The sequence below is a fragment of the Diceros bicornis genome, chromosome 25 (assembly GCF_020826845.1).
Source record: "Diceros bicornis minor isolate mBicDic1 chromosome 25, mDicBic1.mat.cur, whole genome shotgun sequence".
In the NCBI taxonomy this organism is placed as follows: Eukaryota; Metazoa; Chordata; class Mammalia; order Perissodactyla; family Rhinocerotidae; genus Diceros; species Diceros bicornis.
The window spans coordinates 41,599,803-41,622,988 of record NC_080764.1 but is presented as its reverse complement, the minus strand read 5'-3'; the positions used below and the strand labels follow the sequence as shown (position 1 = coordinate 41,622,988).

Below are 23,186 nucleotides of genomic sequence, written 5' to 3'. Positions count from 1 at the left end.
TACAGCTAGTGAGGTATAGAAATGCCACATCTCTTTGCTGTGTTAGTAGTTATCAGACTTCTCTTTTATCATTTATGCCACATAATGGGTCATGGTTTTTAAAAAATAATTTATATTACTTTAAGGTTTCCTGGATTATATTTTAAAGGAAATAGGATCATGTAATAGAGACTATTAATTTGAGAAAAGCTCTTTGAATTTGTATTGGTTTAAAAATAAAATAGATGCTCTGCTTTCTGGAACTCTTTGGGATCCTCATCATTTGAAGGTAACTTAAATGCTCTTTGGGACTGAGTGTATCTCTTTAAAAAACAGGAGTGAAATGGAATCACGTTAGCTATTTGCTGAAATTATGTAAATATGCACCATCTCTGCTTCAAGTTCACTTCTTTTTTAGAGTCTCTCAATATTGACCACTACTTCTCCTCCACGAAAATCTAATGTGTAGGAAAAAAAAATCTAATGACAGTTACTGAACTGTGTCAAGAATGCTCTTTCAAACTGAGTTGGTATTCCAGAAGTCCAACCACAACAGTGGAAGACTTGTTTTTGAAGAAATGAGAAGACTTAGAGTAAAATGTTTGGCATCTAAGTAACTAAAATCTCTTGCAATCAGAAGTAGACTGGTAGACTCTGTCTCAGATGGTTGTAAGTGTGTTTCACTTACTTATCACTGTTTACATTCCAGGGCAACATGAAACATGCAGATTAAATTTAGAAAAGTGCTTAAATTGAAATTTGAGTATGATTTGATCTACTGTCACCTTTTTCTGGTTCAATTTTATTAGAGTAGGAACTTAATTAAAAATAAAACCTTTTTAGCTCATTTATTTTGCTGTTTTATCTAGTTATTTGCACAATATTACTGATTTTCCTCTTACTTTTAAACTGTGGATAATCTGTAAAGCATTTCTGTTCTGACCTAATAGTAACTCAGCGGATAAAGGGAATTATAATAAAGATTTGGGAAGGCTTCTCTGAGTGTTAATCGTTAAAACTCCAGCCAATAAAATTATTTTCAAATATGGAATCATTAAATGCTGCATTAGAGCCAGCGTTCAGTGACTGCAGGACATTCTACAGCTTCTAAGAAGTTGCCAAATTTATGGAAAATTAAAATAAACGCACACAAAAAAACTGATAGAAAAATAACATGGAGTACTTTTTACAAAAGAAAAGACTCAGAAAAAATATGTATATGTAAATTTAATTTTTAAAAAGGAAAGATTTTACTACCTGAGTTTTATTACCACAAACTTCTAGAGGTAGAAGAATCAGCAGGGAAAGTAAACTGGTTCTTGAGTCGGGTTGGCGTGGTAAAGGGAACAAGGAAGCATCCTTTAATTTGCGACTTGAAGCCCAACCGTGCACGCAGTCTCGTGCCCCTCTTCTTAGAAGTGGTATTTGATGTTTACTGTGTGGCCAGTGTTCACATTTCTTTGATTTTCAGGAATTGGTGCTGATACAGTGGGGGTAGAGTGAGCTAACCGTAGTATTTGCTTTCTTGGATTGAATTCTTAGTTTTAAGTAAAAATCTAGCATATTGAATTGATTTTTTTAAATTACATTCAGCAAATCCATAAACTGCGGAGAGAGCTGGTTGCATCACAAGAAAAAGTTGCTACCCTCACATCTCAACTTTCAGCCAATGTAAGTCACTTTTGATTTTTTTTTTGATATATAAAAACAGATTTTTATATAGTAAACGGGGTGATTTTAGTAATAGATTTACAAACTTTAAATGTCCAAAATGATACAGACTTAAGTCACTAAATAGTGTGATGCATATAAAGGTAAACTTTCCTGCACACTGGGCTATAAAATGTAAACCCAGACTGATGAGGAATCACAATGTGGTTAAAATAGCTTTGTGTTTCTTGTAAGGTTGGAACCATTGGTAACAGCTACAGGGGTTATTTCTTCTCTTATTTCTTATGTTTGTCACTGCCCATACATAGACTTTCTCAAGCCCCAGTACAATTAGGAGTTGATAGTGATTAACTCTGGAAGATAAAAAATTCATGTGCCCTGCCTCCTTCAGCACAATTTATTGGACAATTAGTTAAGCATCCAGTTAATTCTAAAAAATTAACTTAAGCCTAAATTTGGGTATCTTAGCTATATTGTAAATGAGATAGAGTTCTCGCAAAACCCTTGGCAGCCTTCTCATAGCAGTTTCAGCAGCTGAGAATGGCAAAAATGATGATGAAGACCATCAATCATATTAACATTTATTGAAGATCTTCCAGTGTGCCGGGGAGCACTCAGAATAGATGCAGGAGGAAGAGAACAGGTGGCCCTGTTCCTGGTCCTCAGGAACAACAGTGTGGGAAGCAGCAGGGCGGGGTGAGGAAGCTCCCGCTGTCTTGCCGTATGTCCTGCCCCCTTCACACAGCATTCATCTGCTCAGTTCCACGGCGAGGCTTTGGGCATGTTCCCTGCCACACTGCTCTCTGCACTCCGTTGAGTTTTTCTATCTCCTAGACAAAGCTTGACATAGCAGGAGTGAGCAGGTGTAGGCCTAGTGGGTATGACTTGAATAAGAGAGATTTTAAGAATAAAAATTATTATGTATTATAACTTCCACAGTATACAAGTAAGTCATTTCACTCACAATGTATTTATTTTAGCACTGTATTTAAATTGATTTTGTCTTTTCAACTTTGCGAGAATCAAATTAATTTTGGATTGGCTATATTTATTTTTTATAGTTGTTAAGGGATTCTTAAAAATAATGGCAGGTTTTAGAGAATTGTTTGGGCAATACAGGAAGAGAATAGTATTATTTAAGCTATATTTTATGTCTAAGAATAACTCTTATTAGAGAAATAGTTCAGAAACAACTGTAAATTTTATACCATCGGCTAGATGTATGGTAGTACAAAACACTCCTGTCTAGGTTCCTGACTTTGTACCCAGGGGGCATATTACACTGCAGATGCCAAAGCACATTGGGCTGTGTTTATCTGCAGCAAGGAAGTCTCAGTGACAGACCCTATGCACTGGACGGTCAGGATACTTACATTGATCTTGGACAACTACTCAGAGTTTTATTTTATTTTGTAAATGACTCTTGTGTGGACTTATATATTCAGATGTTAGAATCATAAGTGGCTGCTATCCATAATGGAATTTGGTCTTTTACACAGTAATTTTTAAACTATTTCCATTTAAAAAGTAATACATGCTTATTGTATTAAAAAGAAAAACTGAAACTAAAAAAATATTTAATAAAAAATGTATATTTGTTTTTCCCTCTGAGAATGTATATTTGTTTTTCCCGTTCATGGTTATTGGTTTCTTGTGTTTCCTTTAAACATTGTTCTTTTATATACCCATGAATACATATATACAGTCTACACTTGCAAAAGCCTACACACACACACACAGGGGAGGAACCAAATTCTAACATAGGGGGACCATCCTGGGGGTTGACTCTGTGCCATTGTTTGGAAAGGGAGCCAACATTTTAAAATGATGCTGGCCTTGGCTACCTACCACTTTTGCCTCGATCACGCATGACACACTATACTCACTGATGGGTTTTCATGACTTTGGAGCATGTATTCTCAGCTGGGCATTGATATTACCACTAGAAGGTGAAAATTCATTCTTGTGATGAAAGAAAACTTACTCTTTTTATGCATAAAGCGCAGATATACATAGAGGACATAAACAGGTGTCCAGCATATATCTGTGGTATTAAAATGTCATGGAGGAAGGGAATGATTATGAAAAAAATATCTATACTGTTTCCTTAGGGGACAATAATGAAAAGGAAAGTAACAAATACAGAATTAGAGGAAGCAGTGCCAAATAGATGATTTTGTTTAAAAAGTGCTAGTCTTAGACAAAATGCCCAAATATCTGCAGCTTCCCCTAACTATTTCTATGTTATCAATAGTACTTTTTGCACATGGATGAGAGCCTAATATATATCCTATTTTACATGTTCTTCTTTTTTTTTTTTTTTTACTTCATAATGCATTTTAGAAATCTCAAATCACCTCAGATCCAAAACCTGTACATAGAAACCTTAAAAAACTGGAAACAACCAAATGTCCCTTAATAGGTCAATAGATAAACAGACTCTGATACATCCATGCCATGGGCTACTACTCAGCAGTAAAAAGAAATCAACTGTTGATACACACGACCACTTGGATGAATCTCAAGTGCGTTATACTAAGTGAAAAAAGATAATTTCGAAAGGACACTCACTGTGTAATTCCATTTATAAATGGAGAAGTTAGTGGTTAGGGATGGGGGTCTCATCTTCCTGAGAGGTGGGTATAAGTATAAAGGTGTAGCAATAGCGAGAGCTTTGTGGTGATGAAATTGTTTTGAATCTTGATTGGGGTGGTTGTTACATATGTGAATCTACATCTGTGTGCCAATCTTGAATTCCTGGCTTTGATATTACACCATAATTATGTAAGATGTAGCAATTGGGGGAACTGGGTGAAGGAGTACAAGGGTCCTCTCTATACTCTCTTTGTAACTTCTTATGAATCTATAATTATTTCATATTAAATAATAAAATAAAACACCTACAGATCTACTGCAATTTTTAAAAGAGATATCTAGTTTTTAATTTCTTAGGAGTTTCAACTTTATTTCACCATTTAGTGCTCCTTTATTTGGTGGTGATATGTCTTGTTAAAGCTTTTTACCATCAGATAAGTTTGTTGCTGAAATGTCAAAAGATGAAAGTCCAAAGATTCAGGTAATGAAGATACGCATTATCTTCAACTCTTCTACAAAGTAGTTTATTAAAATTCACTTTAAGGCTAAATATAGCTGAGAACTTGTATAAATGGATGCATGTATAAATGTTTATAAAATATTTTTAACATCAATCCTATTTTAAACATTTTTAATAGTATCATTATAATTGCAAGGGATAGAGACTTGTGTATTTATGTCCATTTGTATTTTTGTGTGTGTGTGTGAGGAAGATTAGTCCTGAGCTAACATCCGTTGCCAATCCTCCTCTTTTTGCTGAGGAAGATTGGCCCTGGGCTAACATCCATGCCCATCTTCCTCTACTTTATATGGGATGCAGCCACAGTGTGGCTTGACAAGCAGTGCGTTGGTCCCAGCCCGGGGCCGAACTTGCGAACCCAGGGCCACTGAATCGGAGTGCGCAAACTTAACCACTACGCACTACTGGGCCGGCCCCTGTCCATTTGTATTTTTAAGGATATAATCTCCTTTCCATATTGACAAATTTGAATTTCTCATAAGTCACCTATTAACTACAAATCATCTTGAACTTATTCTCTTTACATTTGGTTTATAATATCACTTTTGATTCCATAGACGGTAACGAGTCATCAAAGAATTTAGTTAATGCTTGATTTTTCCTCAGTTCTAAGAAATACGTCATTTAAATTTCATTCAAAGTGTGTTTCACTTCACTGTTTCTGAGTTAATATCTCTTGATGTATGTAATATATACATATATTTTTAACATAGATATATACAGAAATTAAATTAAACATAAGACAATAAAATTATGTATAGAATTTCTTCAATAATAAGTAAAAAAAATTATTTTTTAATCTTATGCAGTTCCTATTTGGAGGTGGAGATAAGCCTTTTATTTATTCATTTATTCAGGCCACAAGTAAACCTTTTACCTTTTGGTTCAATGGAATCACTACAATGAGCATTGTTGAATAGAAGTGTAATAGCCATGTTTTATAAGGACAAATTACAATGAGTCTGGTTCTGTAGAAAATATCATTAACTGTTATTTTTTTATTTAGTAATCATTTTAAATAGCCAGCTATTCAGTTTTACTCAATATATGAATAATTTTATCAAGACTTAAATGATTTTCCTTAATTTGGGGTATTTGGGGGTGTGTATCATGTATTTGGACCTGGCATGATTATATTTATATGGAGTCCACACAATAATCCATGTTTTAATTTTTAAATTTGAAACTTATCTGGCTCTCTGCTCAAATGCTTTTTCCACCTTTGTTGAAAGGGGCACTGGCGGGTCAGAGAGGTATCCGGGCAGCTCCCCTCTCATTTGACTGGCAGAGTGTAACCCAGGCAGTAGAATGGGCGCTGAGCCTTCCCAGTTGTGATGTTCTCTGAACAGAGCTGCGTAAGGTCCTGGGAAGACTCTTTGTAAAGCTCTTTCTACTAGGATTTTTTAGAAAGGAGAGATGGCGTGTGGGCGAGTGCTATTGCCTGGCCTTCCCTGAATCAATACCCCACCCATGAACAGGAAGAAAACAGGAGCCCCACAGGCAAAGGCAAATGATGTCTGGTCACATCATACAGTTAGCCAGGTGCCCTCTGGTGTCTCGCCCACACCTTTGTGCAGCCAAGTCAGGTGGGAGGACTTCGTTTGTGTTTTATTATATTTTCTTTACAAATATCAGCCCTTAGATAATTTGGAAACAGGCACTAAGACTAGTTATTACCACCATTTTTCAAAGACATCACTGAATGAATATGTAACAGAACAAAAAGTACCTTTTTTGCCTTCCAGCATGTTAATCTTTTAGCCAAAAATCTCGTGGGTATTATTTTGCTTGGGATTGTGTCCTGTTTCTTTGCTCTGTTTAATATTTTTATATAATCTGGCAGTTACTCTTTTCTGCATCTCTTTTAAGAGAAAACTATTTTGCACATATTGACAGTGACAAACACTGAAGGGACAATTTTATACAGCTTAAAAGAAATGAGAAACCTTATGATAGATGCAGAGTCATTTTCAGTTCATCTAACTATTGATTTTCAAATATAAGTCACCTATATTTATATATATATCTCCCCATATAAATCTATGTATGGAGTATTTTTTATTTGGTTGATGGGCTGTCACTGAATTCTGAGTGAACACATGCAATACAGGCATTTTTCATAATGATATTTCATTTTATTGTTTAACAGCACAATAATTCTCTTTACATGTCTATTCAGATTATGTTACGTGATTTTAAAATCAAAGACAGTATGCATTAAAAAGACCTTCCCTCAGTTAATATTCGGTCTTGTCTATTTTATTACCTTGACAGACTTCACCTGGCACAAGTCAGGGAATACTCATTATCATATTGATACAGTTTTACTCTGGCTTGAAAATTGTGCAACTGCTAAAAGAAAAGTGAGAACCAAGTAAACTACGATTAACAGTCCCCTAAAAATCCACAATTTTTAAAAAAATCATCATTCTATAAAGTTTTTCCAACAAGATATATTGTCCTATAGTTTAATCAGTTTTATTTTCCATTTTCCCTCCATTAAAGATCATCACTGGTGGAAATGGCTTTCCTTATTTGCCTTTTGTACTTCCTTTCCATTATTCCAATTGGTGAGAAATTTAACCTTTTGTTACCTCAAAGTAACAAAGTTAATCTGATAAACGAAACCAAGGTGACATAAATTCACAGCAATATTTCACTAACATACCTTTAACATATTTTTCATTGAAAATAATATGACTCAAATTAATATGTTCTTTTGTAACTAGTGATAGGTTTTCTTGTGGATAATTAATGAAGAGCAGTTTTCCAAAGATTGAATCCTGAAATCCAAATGGTGCATGTTTTGTATTTACTCAAAGCTACAAACTATAAGCAATGTGCTTGCACGACGCACTCTTCACAGTCCTGCTGTCTTCGTCGTATTGTTACTCCCATTAAACTGATAAAATATGCACAGAAGGTGAAGTAAAGTAATTATCTTCACGTTCATACATTCAAGGACTCATAGTCCAACAATTAAACTTTACAGTTCTTTGGGAGAATTAAAACTTGGCAATATGGAATAGAATCTTGCATTTCTTTGAGTAAATGTTAATTTTCCAACAGAATTTTCACTATTTTAAAAGAAAACAAGCAATGTTAGTATTAGGATTCAGTAACCCTGTGTATGGTCATAGCGGGATTATTTCTAATAGTCTAAACTAGAATCAGCCCAAGAGGTCATCATGGGCAAATATATTATAAATCACGTAGAGCCACGCTTTAGAGCAAATTCTAACTCCTGCTACACACCACATGGGTGAATCTCAAAAACACAATGTTAAGTAAAGATGACAGTCACAAAAAAATCATGCCATATGATTCCACTCAAATAGTTTTAAAAATAGGCAAAGTTAAAACATAATGTTCAGGGATGCAAACTTAGGTGGTAAAACTATAAAGAGAAGCGGGTGCCGGCCCAGTGGCGCAAGCGGTTAAGTGCGTGCCCTCTGCTTAGGTGGCCCAGGGTTTGCAGGTTCGGATCCTGGGCACACACCAATGCACCGCCTGTTGAGCCATGCTGTGGTGGCGTCCCATATAAAGTGGAGGAAGTTGGGCACAGATGTTCGCTCAGGGCCAACCTTCCTCAGCAAAAAAAAAAAAGGAGGATTGGCATGAGATGTTAGCTCAGGGCTGATCTTCCTCACAAAAGAAAAAAAAGGGGGCCGCCCCGTGGCTTAGTGGTTAAGTGCACGCACTCCACTACTGGCAGCCCGGGTTCGGATCCTGGGTGCACACCAACGCACCACTTCTCCGGCCATGCTGAGGCAGCGTCCCACATACAGCAACTAGAAGGATGTGCAACTATGACATACAACTATCCACTGGGGCTTCGGGGAGAAAAAGGGAAAAAAAGGAGGAGGATTGGCAATGGATGTTAGCTCAGGGCTGATCTTCCTTACAAAAAAAAAAAAACCTATAAAGAGAGGCAAGAGAATAATTAGCACAAATGTCACAGTAGTGGTTATCTTTGGGGAAGGTAGAGGGGACAGTAATGAGGGAGGGGCAAGGGAGGACTTCTAGGGTCTTGAAATGTCCTGTTTCTGAACTTGGCCTGTGAGTGCATGAATGTTCACTATATGATAAACCAATGAACTGTACATTTTCATTTTGTCCTTTTTATATATATGGTGTATTTTTTTACGAATAAAAAAAGTATAAGAGAAAGTGGGACATAACCTTATGTTAGTTTGTGAGGGTACTAAGTCTGATGTAATGGCATTCCTTGTCATTGAAAGTATTTTAAACTATAAGATACTATTTCCTTTCTTTAGAGTAATATTTATCCAATTAAATCTGTAACAAAACTTGAAGTATAATTCTCAAGGTTGTGTTCGTGTGTGTGTGTGTGTGTGTGTGTGTGTGTGTGTGTGTGTTTGGGGTGAGAGAGAAGAGAGTGGAAAAAGAATGAAAATTTTGTACTGATGGACTAAAGAATAATAGAAGTATTCTCTACAAATTGTCTTTCTCCATATTGCAGTGTCAGGAGAAAAAAAAAAGGCAGCCCAGAATAAGTTAAGAGCTAGAAACAAAGACACCTTTGTATCATGATGCTAACGGAAGGGACTTGTACATTCTAGCTGTTACCAATAATGGAATAAACTTCTAGTTCCCTAATTCTTAGGACTCCTGTGAACCATTTGATAATAGGTAACTCAGCCTTTCAGCTCTGCTTGAGTTGCAAGACGATATGTTTTAATTGAGTGCTCTCACTCCCTTCCCTCAAAATATTAGTCTTTTGCCAGAGATTGCCAAATTTTTCCCCACACATAGTTTATTATAGATGTAGGTTGTAAAATATTCTATCCATATATCTTTTTAAGGGCATAATAAAATTAAATCCATTTGAGATAACACAGCTGTGGTCTTACCTCAAGCCACGGTGAGAGATTGAAGCACCTCTTCATGCTCAGTGTTCTGTGGGTCAAGCTGTTGCATAACTGTGTGTTAATAGAAACTGGCCTGTTTTAGTGCTGTAATAAGACTGTCAAGTACTTCTTAATCATAAGAGTTATGATTATGTACTGCAATATGTATAATTCTCTGAGATTTAAAATATCGCCCCAAAGCCACGAAAACTTAATGTTAAATAAAATATAACTGAATATTATTTCTAGCTGGCCTACCTACACTTTCTTTGTTGAAGGGAATAAAGTAGAAATAAGTGCCCTTTCATTGAAAAGAGTTTGGAAAGTGAAGACAACTCTTTTTGATTCAGTTCTTTGTAAGTAGAAAGAGAGGAAAGATAATGTTATAGCTGTCGGCAGATGTCTGGCACTTGGAGGAGAGTGCCATTATAACGGAGGAGCTAACAATATCTTCAAAGGTCATCATGCAGGTATAAAAAGGAGGAACATCTGTCCATTGACTATCACAGTGACCTCCTCTTGGGCTTTCAGTCTAAAAACTTGGCAACTCAGAACTTTATTTAGTATTTTGGGTGTCAAATCCTCCATGACGTGCAAGTTAGAAGGTGTTATTATTTGCAAAATACCATCCCCTTTCAGAAGTTGAACTTGCATTAAATGTCAAGAGACTAAAACACTGATTTTAAACTGAAGTTTAGAAAAGATAAATGAAGATTTGTGTTAAAGGAGAGTCACCATTGAAATTTAACCATGATGGTCACAGCATTTAAAGAGTTAGAATACCTGAAATTAAGCATTTTGTAAAATGAAGCGTTTTCATCCATCCACATGAGGTTCTGACATTTAAAATGTGATCCTTCCATTTGTTCACAGGCTCACCTCGTAGCTGCTTTTGAAAAGAGTTTAGGGAATATGACTGGCCGACTACAAAGTCTAACCATGACAGCGGAACAGAAGGTATGTTCCAGAATTGGCACTGGGGCTTGAACTAAGAAGGCAAGTTGCAGAGGATATTTAAATGATACTTGAGATGCAAGTCCTTAAAAATACTACTAGAGAGGATCCATTCTATGCTAAATTGGAATAGTCACGAGACAATGCCTTTTCAGATTTTAAAGACTTATGATCCAGATTAATCCATATTGGAACACACACACACATACACACATACAGGCAGAGTTCTTTCTAGCCAGTGTATTATTTTACCTCTGACTGGAACTATTCAGAGTACCAAATGTTAAGAAAGAGAAACAGCTGTATAGGAGAAGAGTTAGAATATTTGAGGAATAATTTGTTATGCAGTTGACAAGAATTGTCCTCTGACAAGAGTTTTCACAAATGCCTGGTCTATAAGCTGTGCGGAAGGTCCATAGGCTGAGATACCCAGAATAAGGCCTGGAACAGATGTTAGGACTCAACAAGGTAAGGGGCTTGAGGTTACAGCATCTATGGGAAAAAGGACAATCTTGGGTAAGTTTGGAGTAAAAAGGACTAGTTGGCATCTGGGGATGCTGTCTGTCAAGTAAAGTTAAGTTATATCAAAAGCTTTAAAATAAACCTGAAGGATTTTACAGAGTGGAAGAAGGAATATTAAAAAGAAAGATACAGAGGATTAATTAAGTTGGCAAAGGCAGAAGTATCAGAAAGGTCCACGCTGCCTAGAAAGAATCTGGCCACTTCCCATATGATGACCAGTAACTGACTCTCTGCCGTTAGTTTTTTAGTCCTAGCCTGAGTCCTTGAGTGGTTGTCAGAGACAGATGAAGTCTAATATCATATGGAAGTATTTGTAAAAACTGCATATGTGCATAATATGAGCAGACGAAGTAGACACAGTTTTCATCTAATTCTCAAAGAGATCCATCATCTAAAAAGATTTGGATATTTTCAGAATTGTTAACTACATCTCTATCCATAGGAATGGCTTCACTTTTGTATTTAGTTCTATAAAGTATGTCATTAGCTTTACAGAACTAGCATGTATTACTAAGTTTTGTCGGTTCACCATTTTTTTTGAGTTAAAAAAACCTGAATGAACAGCCCAATTAAATCAAAAGAGAAAATCAAATAGTCCTATAATTGCCTAGTATAATTAGCAAACTGTATTCTCTCTGCCCTTATCTTCCATTCTCCTATTATATAGATTTCTCCTGCCCATGATAGAGAACGCTGTCCCTGCCTGTCAAACCTGTTCTGGAAGGGAAGGAACAAACTCCTTTTGAGCACATAAATTTTATCTTAATCTTTGGGGACGGGGGGTGGGGAGGTACAGTTTACCACTTCACTCTGTAACATAAACACTCAGCAAATAGGATTACAAGTTCTCTTAGGGCAGCCGAGCGGGAAAGAATATAATAAACATTGGAGCCCAATAGGCTTGAGTGTGAATCTCAGCGGTGTCTCTTAAGAGCTCTGGAGTCTTCCTTTTTCGGACCCTCAAATTCATCATTTTCAAAATAGGGATTATGATAACTGCCTTGTAGAATCATTATGACGAATAAGTGAGATACTATAATAATGTCACATGTAGTGGATAGTCAACAAATGTTACCTTCCCTTACATTTCTCTCCTTTTTTTCCTTAAAAAAATGTAAGATAAACCAAATTCATTGTTGGCCATATGCCGAGCATATTGCTAGAAATCATAGTTAGTATTTAAGTCTTAATATCTTAAAAAGTCAAAATTAATATTTTTTTGCCCCTCCCATATTTCCTCAACTTTTATATTTGTAAGTAAAATTTATTATAGAAATTGGAAAAATATATGTTTGTTACTTTATAATGCTTATGAATAATGCCTGAATATTTTAAAATATATCTCCATAATGCAGAGACTTCTATAATTGTGTGTACATTATTCTTAAAGTAACATTGCCATAGTCATGAAATTTTCTCAGATATCATGATGTCTGAAATAGCTCTTGCCATTTTTTTTAATCGATTGCTCTTCTGATTGCAAGCTGTACACACACAACAACGTTAGTAACTAGTTTATTTTATTAATCTGAGATTTGTTGTTGTTAGTGCTGTCAAACTGATTCTGACTCCTAGTGACCCTGTCTAAGGTAGAGCAGAACCCTGCCTGGTCTTTTTGCTCTATCCTGTCACTTTCCGGCGCTAGATTAGACAGTGCTCTGCTGCTACTCACAGGGTTTTCGTGGCCAATTTTTAGAAGTGGGTGACTAGATCCTTCTTCCTAGTCTGTCTTAGTCTGGAAACTCTGTTGAAAGCTGTCCACACTGGGTGACCCTGCTGGCATTTCAAATAGCAGTGGTATAGCTTTCAGCATCACAGCAATGTACAACCACCACAGTATGACAACCGACAGATGGGTAGTATGGTTCCCTGACCTGAAAACAAACATGGGCCGCGGTGATTAGAGCACCGATTCTTAACCGTTAGACCACCAGGGCTGGCTAATCTGAGATACATAACCTGCCTATTTCCAAAGTGGTTTTGAGAATCTCATAAAATTAATTGCAATATGATATGGCAGAATTCAATGACAGAATCTAGTGAAAACCAGTAGAGGAATGTATGTAACAACATGCCTGAGCTTGTGGAATTACTGCTGCAAAGCACTGAACTGAATTGAATGTCAGGGAAGCTAAGACACAAAAGGAGATGGCTTGGCATGTTTAGTTCTCATTTTCTGACCAGAAAAGCATAATTTAGATTGAAGAGACAAACTTTTTGGCACTGAATTCAAGGACGAATTTATTGTAAAGTTTCTTAAATTGGGGTCATGGAATAATAAAAGACAAAATCGCTGTTCAAATAGACATTTCTCTAAAAGCTGAGGGCATAACATTTAATCATATTTCAGTAAAGTCATTTCTTCAGGGAGCTGAGATAAAAGGGTATATTGCTCTCTGGTGATCCAACAATACTAGGAAAAAGATTAGAGAATATAGAGCAAAGGTTTTGAAACTGTTCCTGGAGCTCCAAGGTTCATTTGTCCATTTAGTCATTCACCAAAGTTATATTGAATTTCTGCTGGGTATGAGATACTGTTGTAGATGCTGAGAATTCAGCAGTGAAATACACACATTGTTTATATCCTAGTTTATAACCAGTTATAATATAAAATAGTTTATATTCTAGTAGGTGACAGATTGTGATAAAAATATAATTAAAACATATAGGATTTTAGGTGCAGATAAGCACCACCGAAGAATTTAAAGTAGAGCATGAGGATATCGGGAGGCAGGATGGGATGCTAAGACATGAAGAAACAAAGGCCAAGGTGGTTACACGTTCTTGGTTACATACTTAAGAAATAGGTCAACTAAACTAGGACTCAAATCCGCCTCTTCCAGCTTCTCCTGGCTTCAAAGTGTGATTTTCAACAATCATATGGCATTAATAGTCTGAAAACTATATCAAAATTTTAGTTTGATTTATAGACCAAAATCACTCCCTTGAATAGTGTCCTAAGATTTTTCTTTGTTTCCAGATGCCAAATCACACTGATTGTCTTGCCAAATTTATGTGCCAAAACACTGCTTTTATATACTTAGAGCCTGGCAAGAAATAAAAAAACATGTATGAATAACTCAAGAGGCAGAAAACTTTGGGTACAATTAGAAATATAACAGTACAATGTCCTGAGTGTTCTCACAGGGGACCACTGCATCTTCACACTGGTTTCAGAGTGGAGGTGGCACAGAGGAGCCTCCTCAGGCTCTGGGAGGATGAAGAAGATTAATTCAGGGAAAATAGAGGACTGTATGTCATGGAGGACGGAACACCATGAGCGTGAGCATGAGCAGCAAAGAGGAAATTATGGGAAACATTAAGAGAAAAAGAAGGAATGTGGAGGGAAATGGGAACTAAGGCTAGGAAGATGTCTAAGGACTCTGGTCTTTGAAAACAAGGAGCTATTCAAAAGTTTTTGACAGTAGACTAACATGACAAAATTTAGTTAATGAAGATTGATCTAGCAGCATTTCCCAAAAGTTTAACAGCATTCCCAATAGAATGGGAGTCTATAGAATGGAAAGTCTATAAATAGGAAAAAAAATTAGATAATTGCCAATAATGCTGGCTGGTGGGTGAAATTATCTCTAGGTATTGCCCTCTATCTAACCTAAGTCTCAACAGATTGTGATAGCAACGTAGTCTGATCAAGAATTTTACCCAGATTTCAGGTCCTTGTCCCATTACCAGCACTTCTCCACTAGGATTCTGTGAGAGAATTAAGACCTAATGCCCTGAGGCATCAATTATATATGATAAAATAACTTCTGTTCTATGCATCTAGAGTGGTATTAGCTATGTAGCATCCTTGTCAGAATTGAAAAAATTGTCACTCAAATTATTGTTCAGGTCTTTATTTTCTCATAGATTGCCAGATAATAAAGGCTGCAATATAAGTCATCAAATGGCAAGAATTCTGCAAATCTATATTTTTATCACTGAAATTTGTGCAGAACTACTGCTAAATCCTTGCAAATTTACTAAGGCTGTACTCACTGATAATTAGAAGGCTGTCAAATCAGTTTCCTATAGCTGTCATGCCAGGGGCAATTAGAGTATGGTTAGGTTAAAGGATACTAGGTTACCTTGTTAGAAGGTCAGAGCATGACAGAGGAATATCTTTTTGTATGAGTGATGTAGCTCAGATATTGATCCTTGTTCTAACTATGAAGTCCTAGGTTTGATCACTCGTACCTCTGTGAAACTACTTTTTTGGATGACTAGATGAATAGAAACTTAAACCTTAAAAATGAGAAAATTCGAAGCCAAATCTGAAAATAGATAATGAAGAAACTAAAAATTTAGTTGAATTGGGTGTTCACATTAACTCTTCCCAGTTTAGGTAAAAGTATTTGTCATCTGGAAGTATTTTTAAAAATTTATCACTAGAGTCAGAAAATATATTCATTAGCCTTTTAGGGCATAGGATAATTTGAATTCATAAGTGACTTATGGATTCACGTTACTTAGGCTACTGGGATTTGGTGAATTTGACTTATGGATTCGAGTTACTTAGGCCACTGGGGTTTGGTGAATTTAGTTCATTTAGTTAGAACCAGGGCTAGCCAGGTTCTTTCAGTAGAAAAACTCACAAGATTTCAAGACACACACACAAAGGGGTGGGGAGTGGGATGTGTTCAAAGAAAATACAGCTAGATAGTGTGGGATTAACTGAGTGTCAATGTGAGGAAGCAAAAGACCGGTTTAGTGGAAATTTTTAAGAGCCTTGCCTAGAAGATCAAGTTGGTTGATGAGATTTGTTGCCAAGCTTGTGGGATTCTCAATAAGGCCTGTGTCAAGGAGAAGTTTGGAAAGAAGTCAGATATAGCTAGGAAATTAGGTTAGAAAGAACACCAAGCAAGCTAGTATTATGACACCGTAGTTGATAATTTTATTTTGAAGCATTTCAAGTCTGACCTTGATAGCTTGTTTCGCTTCAGAGACATGTACAAAGTGGTTAGAAGGTTGACTCCATCCAGCTTCTTTTACCCAAGAAACTATCGTGGAAAACTGGAATCTTACATGGTCAGCAAGTGTTTGGGGCATCCTTATCTTGAATGGCTCACTGTAGGTAAATGAAATTTTAGTTTGGTTCTCAGGATTTAAAATGCCACTTTTGAAAAGCGGTAAATAACAACAAAATATGATCTGATCATTTTATTGCCAGGATCCTTTGCAGAATTATCTCATCCCCAGTCTTCTGTTTGGTATCTAATGAGGTGAAAAGGAAATTGGAAACTACTGAATAAGAAGAGTAGACTTTAAATGCATATCTTGATAGTGTATACATTTTCCAAGATTTTTTCTGAAGGTTTAATAGGGATTCTCAAAACTTAAGTATTTTCTATTAGGTCACCTTCAAAATAAAGAGACTATATGAACATATTTCAGATTATCAAACGATTTTATAGTCAGCTATTTCTGGAACCCGCTTCTAATCATATTCCTGATCCATATCCCTACCATGGCCAAAAAAGAGAATTCATAGTTGTTCTTGGAGGCAACGTTGCAATTTCCATGCATTATAGGAAGCTTAGAAAAATATAGCTTAAAAAATAAATGCGAAAAACCAACTATAATTATAAAGGGGGAAAAAAGGAAGACTAGAAATAAACTATTAAAAAACAATTTCTATGTCTCAGTCAAGTGTTCATTTTAAAATGCCTTATATTCATCTCTATGATACTACTCGAAAAGAGAGAAAGGAAAACTTGACTTTATTTTCATCCAAAGGAAATGATTCTACTGATTTAGCCATGTTGAGACTTTCTGTTTATGATGAATAATAAAACTACTGACTTTTTTATGGCACCCTAGGTGATCAAACACACTGTTGTTAAAATATGTAGTAGAGGGGCCAGCCCGGTGGCGCAAGCGGTTAAGTGCGCGCGCTCCGCTGCGGCGGCCCGGGGTTCGCTGGTTCGGATCCCGGGCGCGCACAGACGCACTGCTTGGTAAGCCATGCTGTGGCGGCGTCCCATGTAAAGTGGAGGAAGATAGGCACAGATGTTAGCCCAGGGCCATCTTCCTCAGCAAAAAAAAAAAGAGGAGGATTGGCGGATGTTAGCTCAGGGCTGATCTCCTCACAAAAAAAAAAAAAAAAAAAAAAAAAAAAAAAAAAAATATGTAGTAGAGTTGAAGTTTTACATTATTCTTTGAAAGAGAGAAACGCCTGTTTAACATAGACCAGAACATTTGAACAAAATCATCCCAACATTTACTGAGATCATAAATCAGGTGAAAAGATAAACTCTTCAACAATTAAATAAGCTGAATGTATTAAATGGTCTGGAAGCACAGAAAGGGGACCTTTTCATTTTTTTCTGAGAAGAAAACTAAGAGATGTCACATGTATGGAGACATTTCACCGTGGCCTTTAAGAGTGAGGAAGGATATTTAAAGCAAAGGGAAAAATCATAAGGAAAGACTCAGAAGAAGAGATGGTTCTAGCTTGAGTGACAAGAGGAAGGTGGATCTCATTAACTGATGTGAGAAAGAAGGAAGGAATTTCTGCATATTTGGAGAAATAAGTACTTCAGGTTTGAACAGATTATGTCAATGTAGAATTTAACTATCTTTTTAATTAAAGACAATGGAATATTTCATAGGTGCTTGTTTACATTTACAAAGTTCTACTAAAGAACTACTAATATGAATTAGACAAAACTGATTTTTTCATAGATGTGATTTTCCCAAGTTATATGAATATATTTCTTACCTAGTTACTCTTCCTTTGGGTTTATTGTGCCACACTAAGTAACAACTAACCTGCTAATATCTGTTGTTTTTAAAAAGTACTTTATTTTAGAAAGCAATTATTCTTCTATCTCATATTAAACACAGTTTTCTGAAAAAACAACATTCTCTGAAAATTCCACTTCTAATTTTTTTTAAAAACAGTTTCTAAAAGATATTGCTCTCGAAAAGATTAGTTTTGACATCAAAATAAGTCAGCTAACTCATAAAATTAAGCTAAATTTTTTAGACATTTTCATGAGATCTTCTCATTTCTGTTTTTCCACTTTAAACCTAAATCCAAATGCTTTAGCAGATTTTAATCCACAGTACAAGCACTATTGATTTTAAATTCAAAAATTAAAATCAGGTTATAATTAAAATGTAACATGCATCCTGGTATATATGTTGTAAAATTACTATTTGTGATTCATTAAATATGCACTATAGATATCCTTCTGTGAGCAAATTTCTGGTAAAAGCAGAATGAATTTTCATTAAATATTTACCTCTTGGGAGACTTATTTAAATGGAAAGTATATTAAATTTGGGTAAACATATATATTACTTGTTGGGCAAGGGACAGAATATGGACAGAACTTGCAGAGACTGAGAAATTATCATGAATTGGGTCTATATTTTGTGTCATGACACTGGAAATTTTCCACAAACGTATTCTTTTTCTTTATGATAAATAAATGCAAATTAAAACAATCAAGTATTTGAAGATCCATCTATGAATCCAGGAGGTTGCTATCGATTTTTCATTATGCTATTTTTTGACTTATAAGCTATTAGAAGTCTATAAGAGGTTTTATTTTTTTAAATATCTAACTGTTCTCTATGGAGGATATGTCAGGTATCCAATGAAAAGAGATATAGGTAATGCCAGTTATCCATTCCAAACTTGGATATCGTTTCAATTAGTCTTGTCTATCTTTTTTAAAAAAATGTCTAAGTTGTGAATAGTCCCTAGACATCCCCATGTGTGAAGCAGTCTCCTGCAAAGGCAGTTGTCAGTGACCCTACCTTTTATCATGTATTCTGGGAGACATTGAGTAGGGATAAACTATTTACCATGGAGCAAAGAACCCAAGCCTGAGTGTCTGGCTTTCTGCCAAAGGTGCTAGAAAAAACACCAATGACAAATATGTTACCAAGGAATTCTCCCTCTAAGAGACTGACGAGGATCCTAAGTTTTAGGATTGCTATCAGTGCCAAGAAGGAGCTCCTGGTGGAAATATTGCCTGTGCTGAAAGAGTCCTCCAATTCCTTCATTTTTTATCTTATCTTCCTCAGAGTGAGTCATTTCTGATAAAATAATTCACTTAACTGTGAAAGATCAAATTTATACAAGGATTTTCATTGGGATGTATCTTAATTCAATAAGAAAGTAGATGTTTTATAAAAATTTGATTTGTAAGCTTTTTTTGTCATTTAACTATTATTTAAGGACTGTATATTACATATATTTTTATTCAATTTTAAAAAATTTCTGTGTTGCTTTGGCTTGGTGAAATTGGGTCTCCATACTAGGAATATTATTGGATGAAAAGTGTCGGAATCTAAGATGACCTTCATAGGCCAGCAGAATTTAATAAGATTACATTTAAAGGAGTGATTTAGGCATGAGTTCCAGGTTTCATACTTGAATATAAAGAATCCATTTTCCAATTGCAAAATAACTGAGACAAAATCTGAAATCGCTCATTTGACCAAAATTCAGGGTTTCCAGTTGACAGTAAGTGCAATATGATGTACCAGTGCGATAATGATATCTATTATGTAATATAATCATAGGTAGTATTAAGTTTAGTATAAAATGAGCAATGTGATATCTTGCTTTATGTGTACTGATCATTTTGGGGTGCCACTTTTTGAAAGGAATAAAGACTATTCAGATCACATTTATAAGAGAATAACCAAAAAACAATTTTTTTTTAAATTCTCCTTTACATTTAGCTAAGTAAGAAGTTGTTAAATTCAACTTGACAAGGTCAGCCAAGTATCTAAGTCTCCCAGGACAGTAGCGCTACATAAAATCAAACCCATTTGATAGTGAATTATGAACAAAGACGTGTACTTTTCTCTCTAGGGATTAAAGCTTCTAAATTCTGTTTGTTTCACAGGAGTCTGAACTTATAGAACTAAGAGAAACCATTGAAATGCTGAAGGCCCAGAACTCTGCTGCCCAGGCAGCCATTCAGGGAGCGCTGAATGGTCCAGACCACCCTCCCAAAGGTATATTTAGAAATATTGCCATTTTCATCCAATGTAATAGTCATCTGTTTTATTTATTAATTAGAGAAAAGCTGCTTTTACTCAGTAGTACTGCCTTTTATAATGAGTAAGTTGGTATTAATGCAGTCAGAATCCCAGAATTTAAGAACAAGAGCTTTCATTATTAAATAATATTTAAATTTACCTTAAGAAATTTGCTTCTATAGTCATACACACATTCCTCTCCACTTGATTTGGTGAAGGTGAGGATGGGGAGGTTGGTTAATACATTCATATCTGACTTCAAGTAAAACAAACCCAGTAAGAAGTATGAAAATCTAGATCTGTATACAAAAATAAAATAATCAGTATGGTGAAATACCAAGTAGTGGGTATGAGGAGCAACTCCTCCTAGGTGAGAATAATAAAAGGTACATTTCTTGTAGAGAATTTAAAAACAGTAAGAAAATGGACTAAAAGTTGGTCTGCTTTTTATTACTACTATACTTCAACAATTCTAAATGATGATAAAATAATCTTCTCTGCCACCACCCCCACCCCCTTAGTTAGCCACGGAAGAAATGCTCTGTATTAATGTCATGTTGTTTTTTTCTTTACATAGGTTCTATTCATTCATGTTCTAACTCTTTTCAATAGCATTCAATATGCTCAACTTTTTACTAGCTTAAAATGCATTCTTAACTGAATGCCCTGTCATTTCTCTTCCCATTTCCAGATGAATTCTGGAAAGTTTTATAGAATCTTTCAACATCTTCAGCAGCCAGTCACACTTCAGACCACTGGAGTGTGGCTTCTCTTCCCACCACTTCACCAACTCTCCAGGATTAGTAATGACTTATATGACACTAAATCCAGTACAACATTTAAAATTCTTATTGTATTTCACATGGGAACAGCATTTGATACTGATGTCCATTCCATCCTACTTGAAACATTCATTTATTCTAATGTTCATAACATCCATGTTCTTAGTTTTTTTACTGCTCCTTTGAAATCTCTTTCAAAGTTTCTTTTGTAGGTTCACTCATTTGTATCCATTTGTTAAATGTTGATATTTCTTAGAACCCAGTTCTAAGCTCTCTTCCATTATGATTTTGTACATATACTCTTCATCCTATCTAAAATGCTATACAAACTCATCTGGTATCATTTATGTGTTGATAACTGTCAATCATATCTCTCCCAGCCAGGCTCATCTCTTGAGTTACAAATCTGTATATCCAGCTGCCAAAGAGAGAAGTCCATTTGGTTATCTTTGGATGTGCAGTGTCACCTTAAACTCAACGTCTCCAAATTTGAATTTGTCATCTTCCCCCTCAGACCCACTTTGCCTTCAGCATTCCTTGCCTCAGTAAATGCCACCAGAAGTCTGTGGCATTTATAAGTCCTCCTTCCCTCGCTCAATAAATCACCAAGTTCTGTTGATTCCACCCCTGAAATATCTCTTAGATCTGCTCTCTTTTCTCTAATCCTACTGTCACCATCCCTCATCTCTCCCCTGAACTAGAACCATAAACTCCTAAAGCCTTCTGCTCTTCATCTTACACCTTTACATCTTTCTGCACACTGAAACCAGAGCAATTGTCTAACAACATATATCTACAGGTATCCCATTGCCTTTAGGATGAAATACAAACTCCTTAACATGGCATAATATTTCTTCACCAGCTTCATTCGTTCAACAAATATTTATTGATTACCAGCTATGTGCTAGCCATTGATTTAGACCTTATGTCTTGCTCTTTTGCCGCATTGTGTTTCATATTTCAGCTACCGTGAACTTCTTCCAATTCTTCAAAAGTTCCTTATATATTCTGTTTATTCTACTTGAAACTTTCTACCCCACTTGTTCACCAGAATGTTTGAGACCTTACAAAAGTTAGTCTAAGTATGCCTCCTTGATCCTTAAATTGGGTGAAGTCCCCTTGTAATATGTTTTTGGAAATAACTATTCTTCTCTTATCAAAATGTGAATTATACTTTGGTCCCTTAGTTTATGGAAGGTCTGCCTTTCCTGATTGATGGTAGGGTAGTTTGTTTTTTTAATCCTAGTGGCCGTGATGATGCCTTGTACATAAAAGGGGCTTGTTTAAATTTTACAGAAAAGAATAATATAATTTAAAAAGACACTTGAATTTAAATTTTAGGAAAACAGTTATATAAAGTGAGATATACTTAAATTGAAGGACAAACTAGTTCTCTAGGGGCTACTTCTGTTAAGAATTTAGCAACTTTCCATGTGAGGGAGTTGATTTATATGCTGCATGGAAAATTACTGCATATTTAAAGCTTATCTTAGAGCTATAATAAAGCAGCTTATGTTCTAAATCTTCAAGTCGTAAATAGGTCCAGAAGGGATTTAAAAAGGCTTAATCCTTTCTTTAACACAGCACAAGTCACTGAAGTAAAACTTTCTGGAAGAATTCCTTTTATCTTAGGCAACAGGTAACTTAATATATCTGCTGGAATTGAAAAATAGGAATTCCTTTGCTCAGAAATGTGGGAGTGGTGCCTATAATGAACAAAATGGTAATAGCTAATATTCGAATTGGTCAAGAAAGATTAATAAATAATTTTACAAGATTTAAAACTAACAAAAACAAATAATTATAAAGGTTGAATGTATATAGCATATTTAGATTGTGTTTCTGTAATAGTAAAACTGATATTAAGTTCAGTGAACACAAACTGATCCTTATTACAATTGACCATTGACATTACATGGAGGAAATAAATAGTCAGTGGACTTATTATGTATCTTTCCATAGTTATTAAGATGATTGTGTAGGCTATAAATTTTTTTTCTGAAATCACATTGAAATTTGGTTTTTGTGACCTTTAAAATATTTATGTCAGGTAAATTTTTAACATATAATCTTAAGATATATATTTGAAGTGAGGTAACACGGTAACACTTTTTTCGATAGGTCAACTATGGCAAAATCACATATCAATTTATTAACATGACTTTCTATTTTCTTTATATTTGTTCATCACATTTATTTACAAATCCTAATAAATAATAGCAGTCTATAATAGAATAAATTTATTTATTCATTCACAAACATTATTTGAGCACCTGCTATGCAGTAGGC

At 35.4% G+C, this 23,186-nt stretch overlaps 1 protein-coding gene across 4 annotated transcripts in view; it reads left to right on the top strand.

Moving 5' to 3' along the window:
- Nucleotides 1-23,186, top strand: part of NAV3 (neuron navigator 3) — a 558,397-nt gene that overhangs the window by 495,694 nt on the left and 39,517 nt on the right. For all 4 annotated transcript variants that reach the window (XM_058568737.1, XM_058568736.1, XM_058568735.1 and 1 more), the window contains 3 exons: nt 1,573-1,650; nt 10,510-10,593; nt 19,980-20,091. In XM_058568737.1, the coding sequence (XP_058424720.1) occupies nt 1,573-1,650; nt 10,510-10,593; nt 19,980-20,091 (274 nt within the window). The remainder of the gene's footprint in view (nt 1-1,572; nt 1,651-10,509; nt 10,594-19,979; nt 20,092-23,186) is intronic.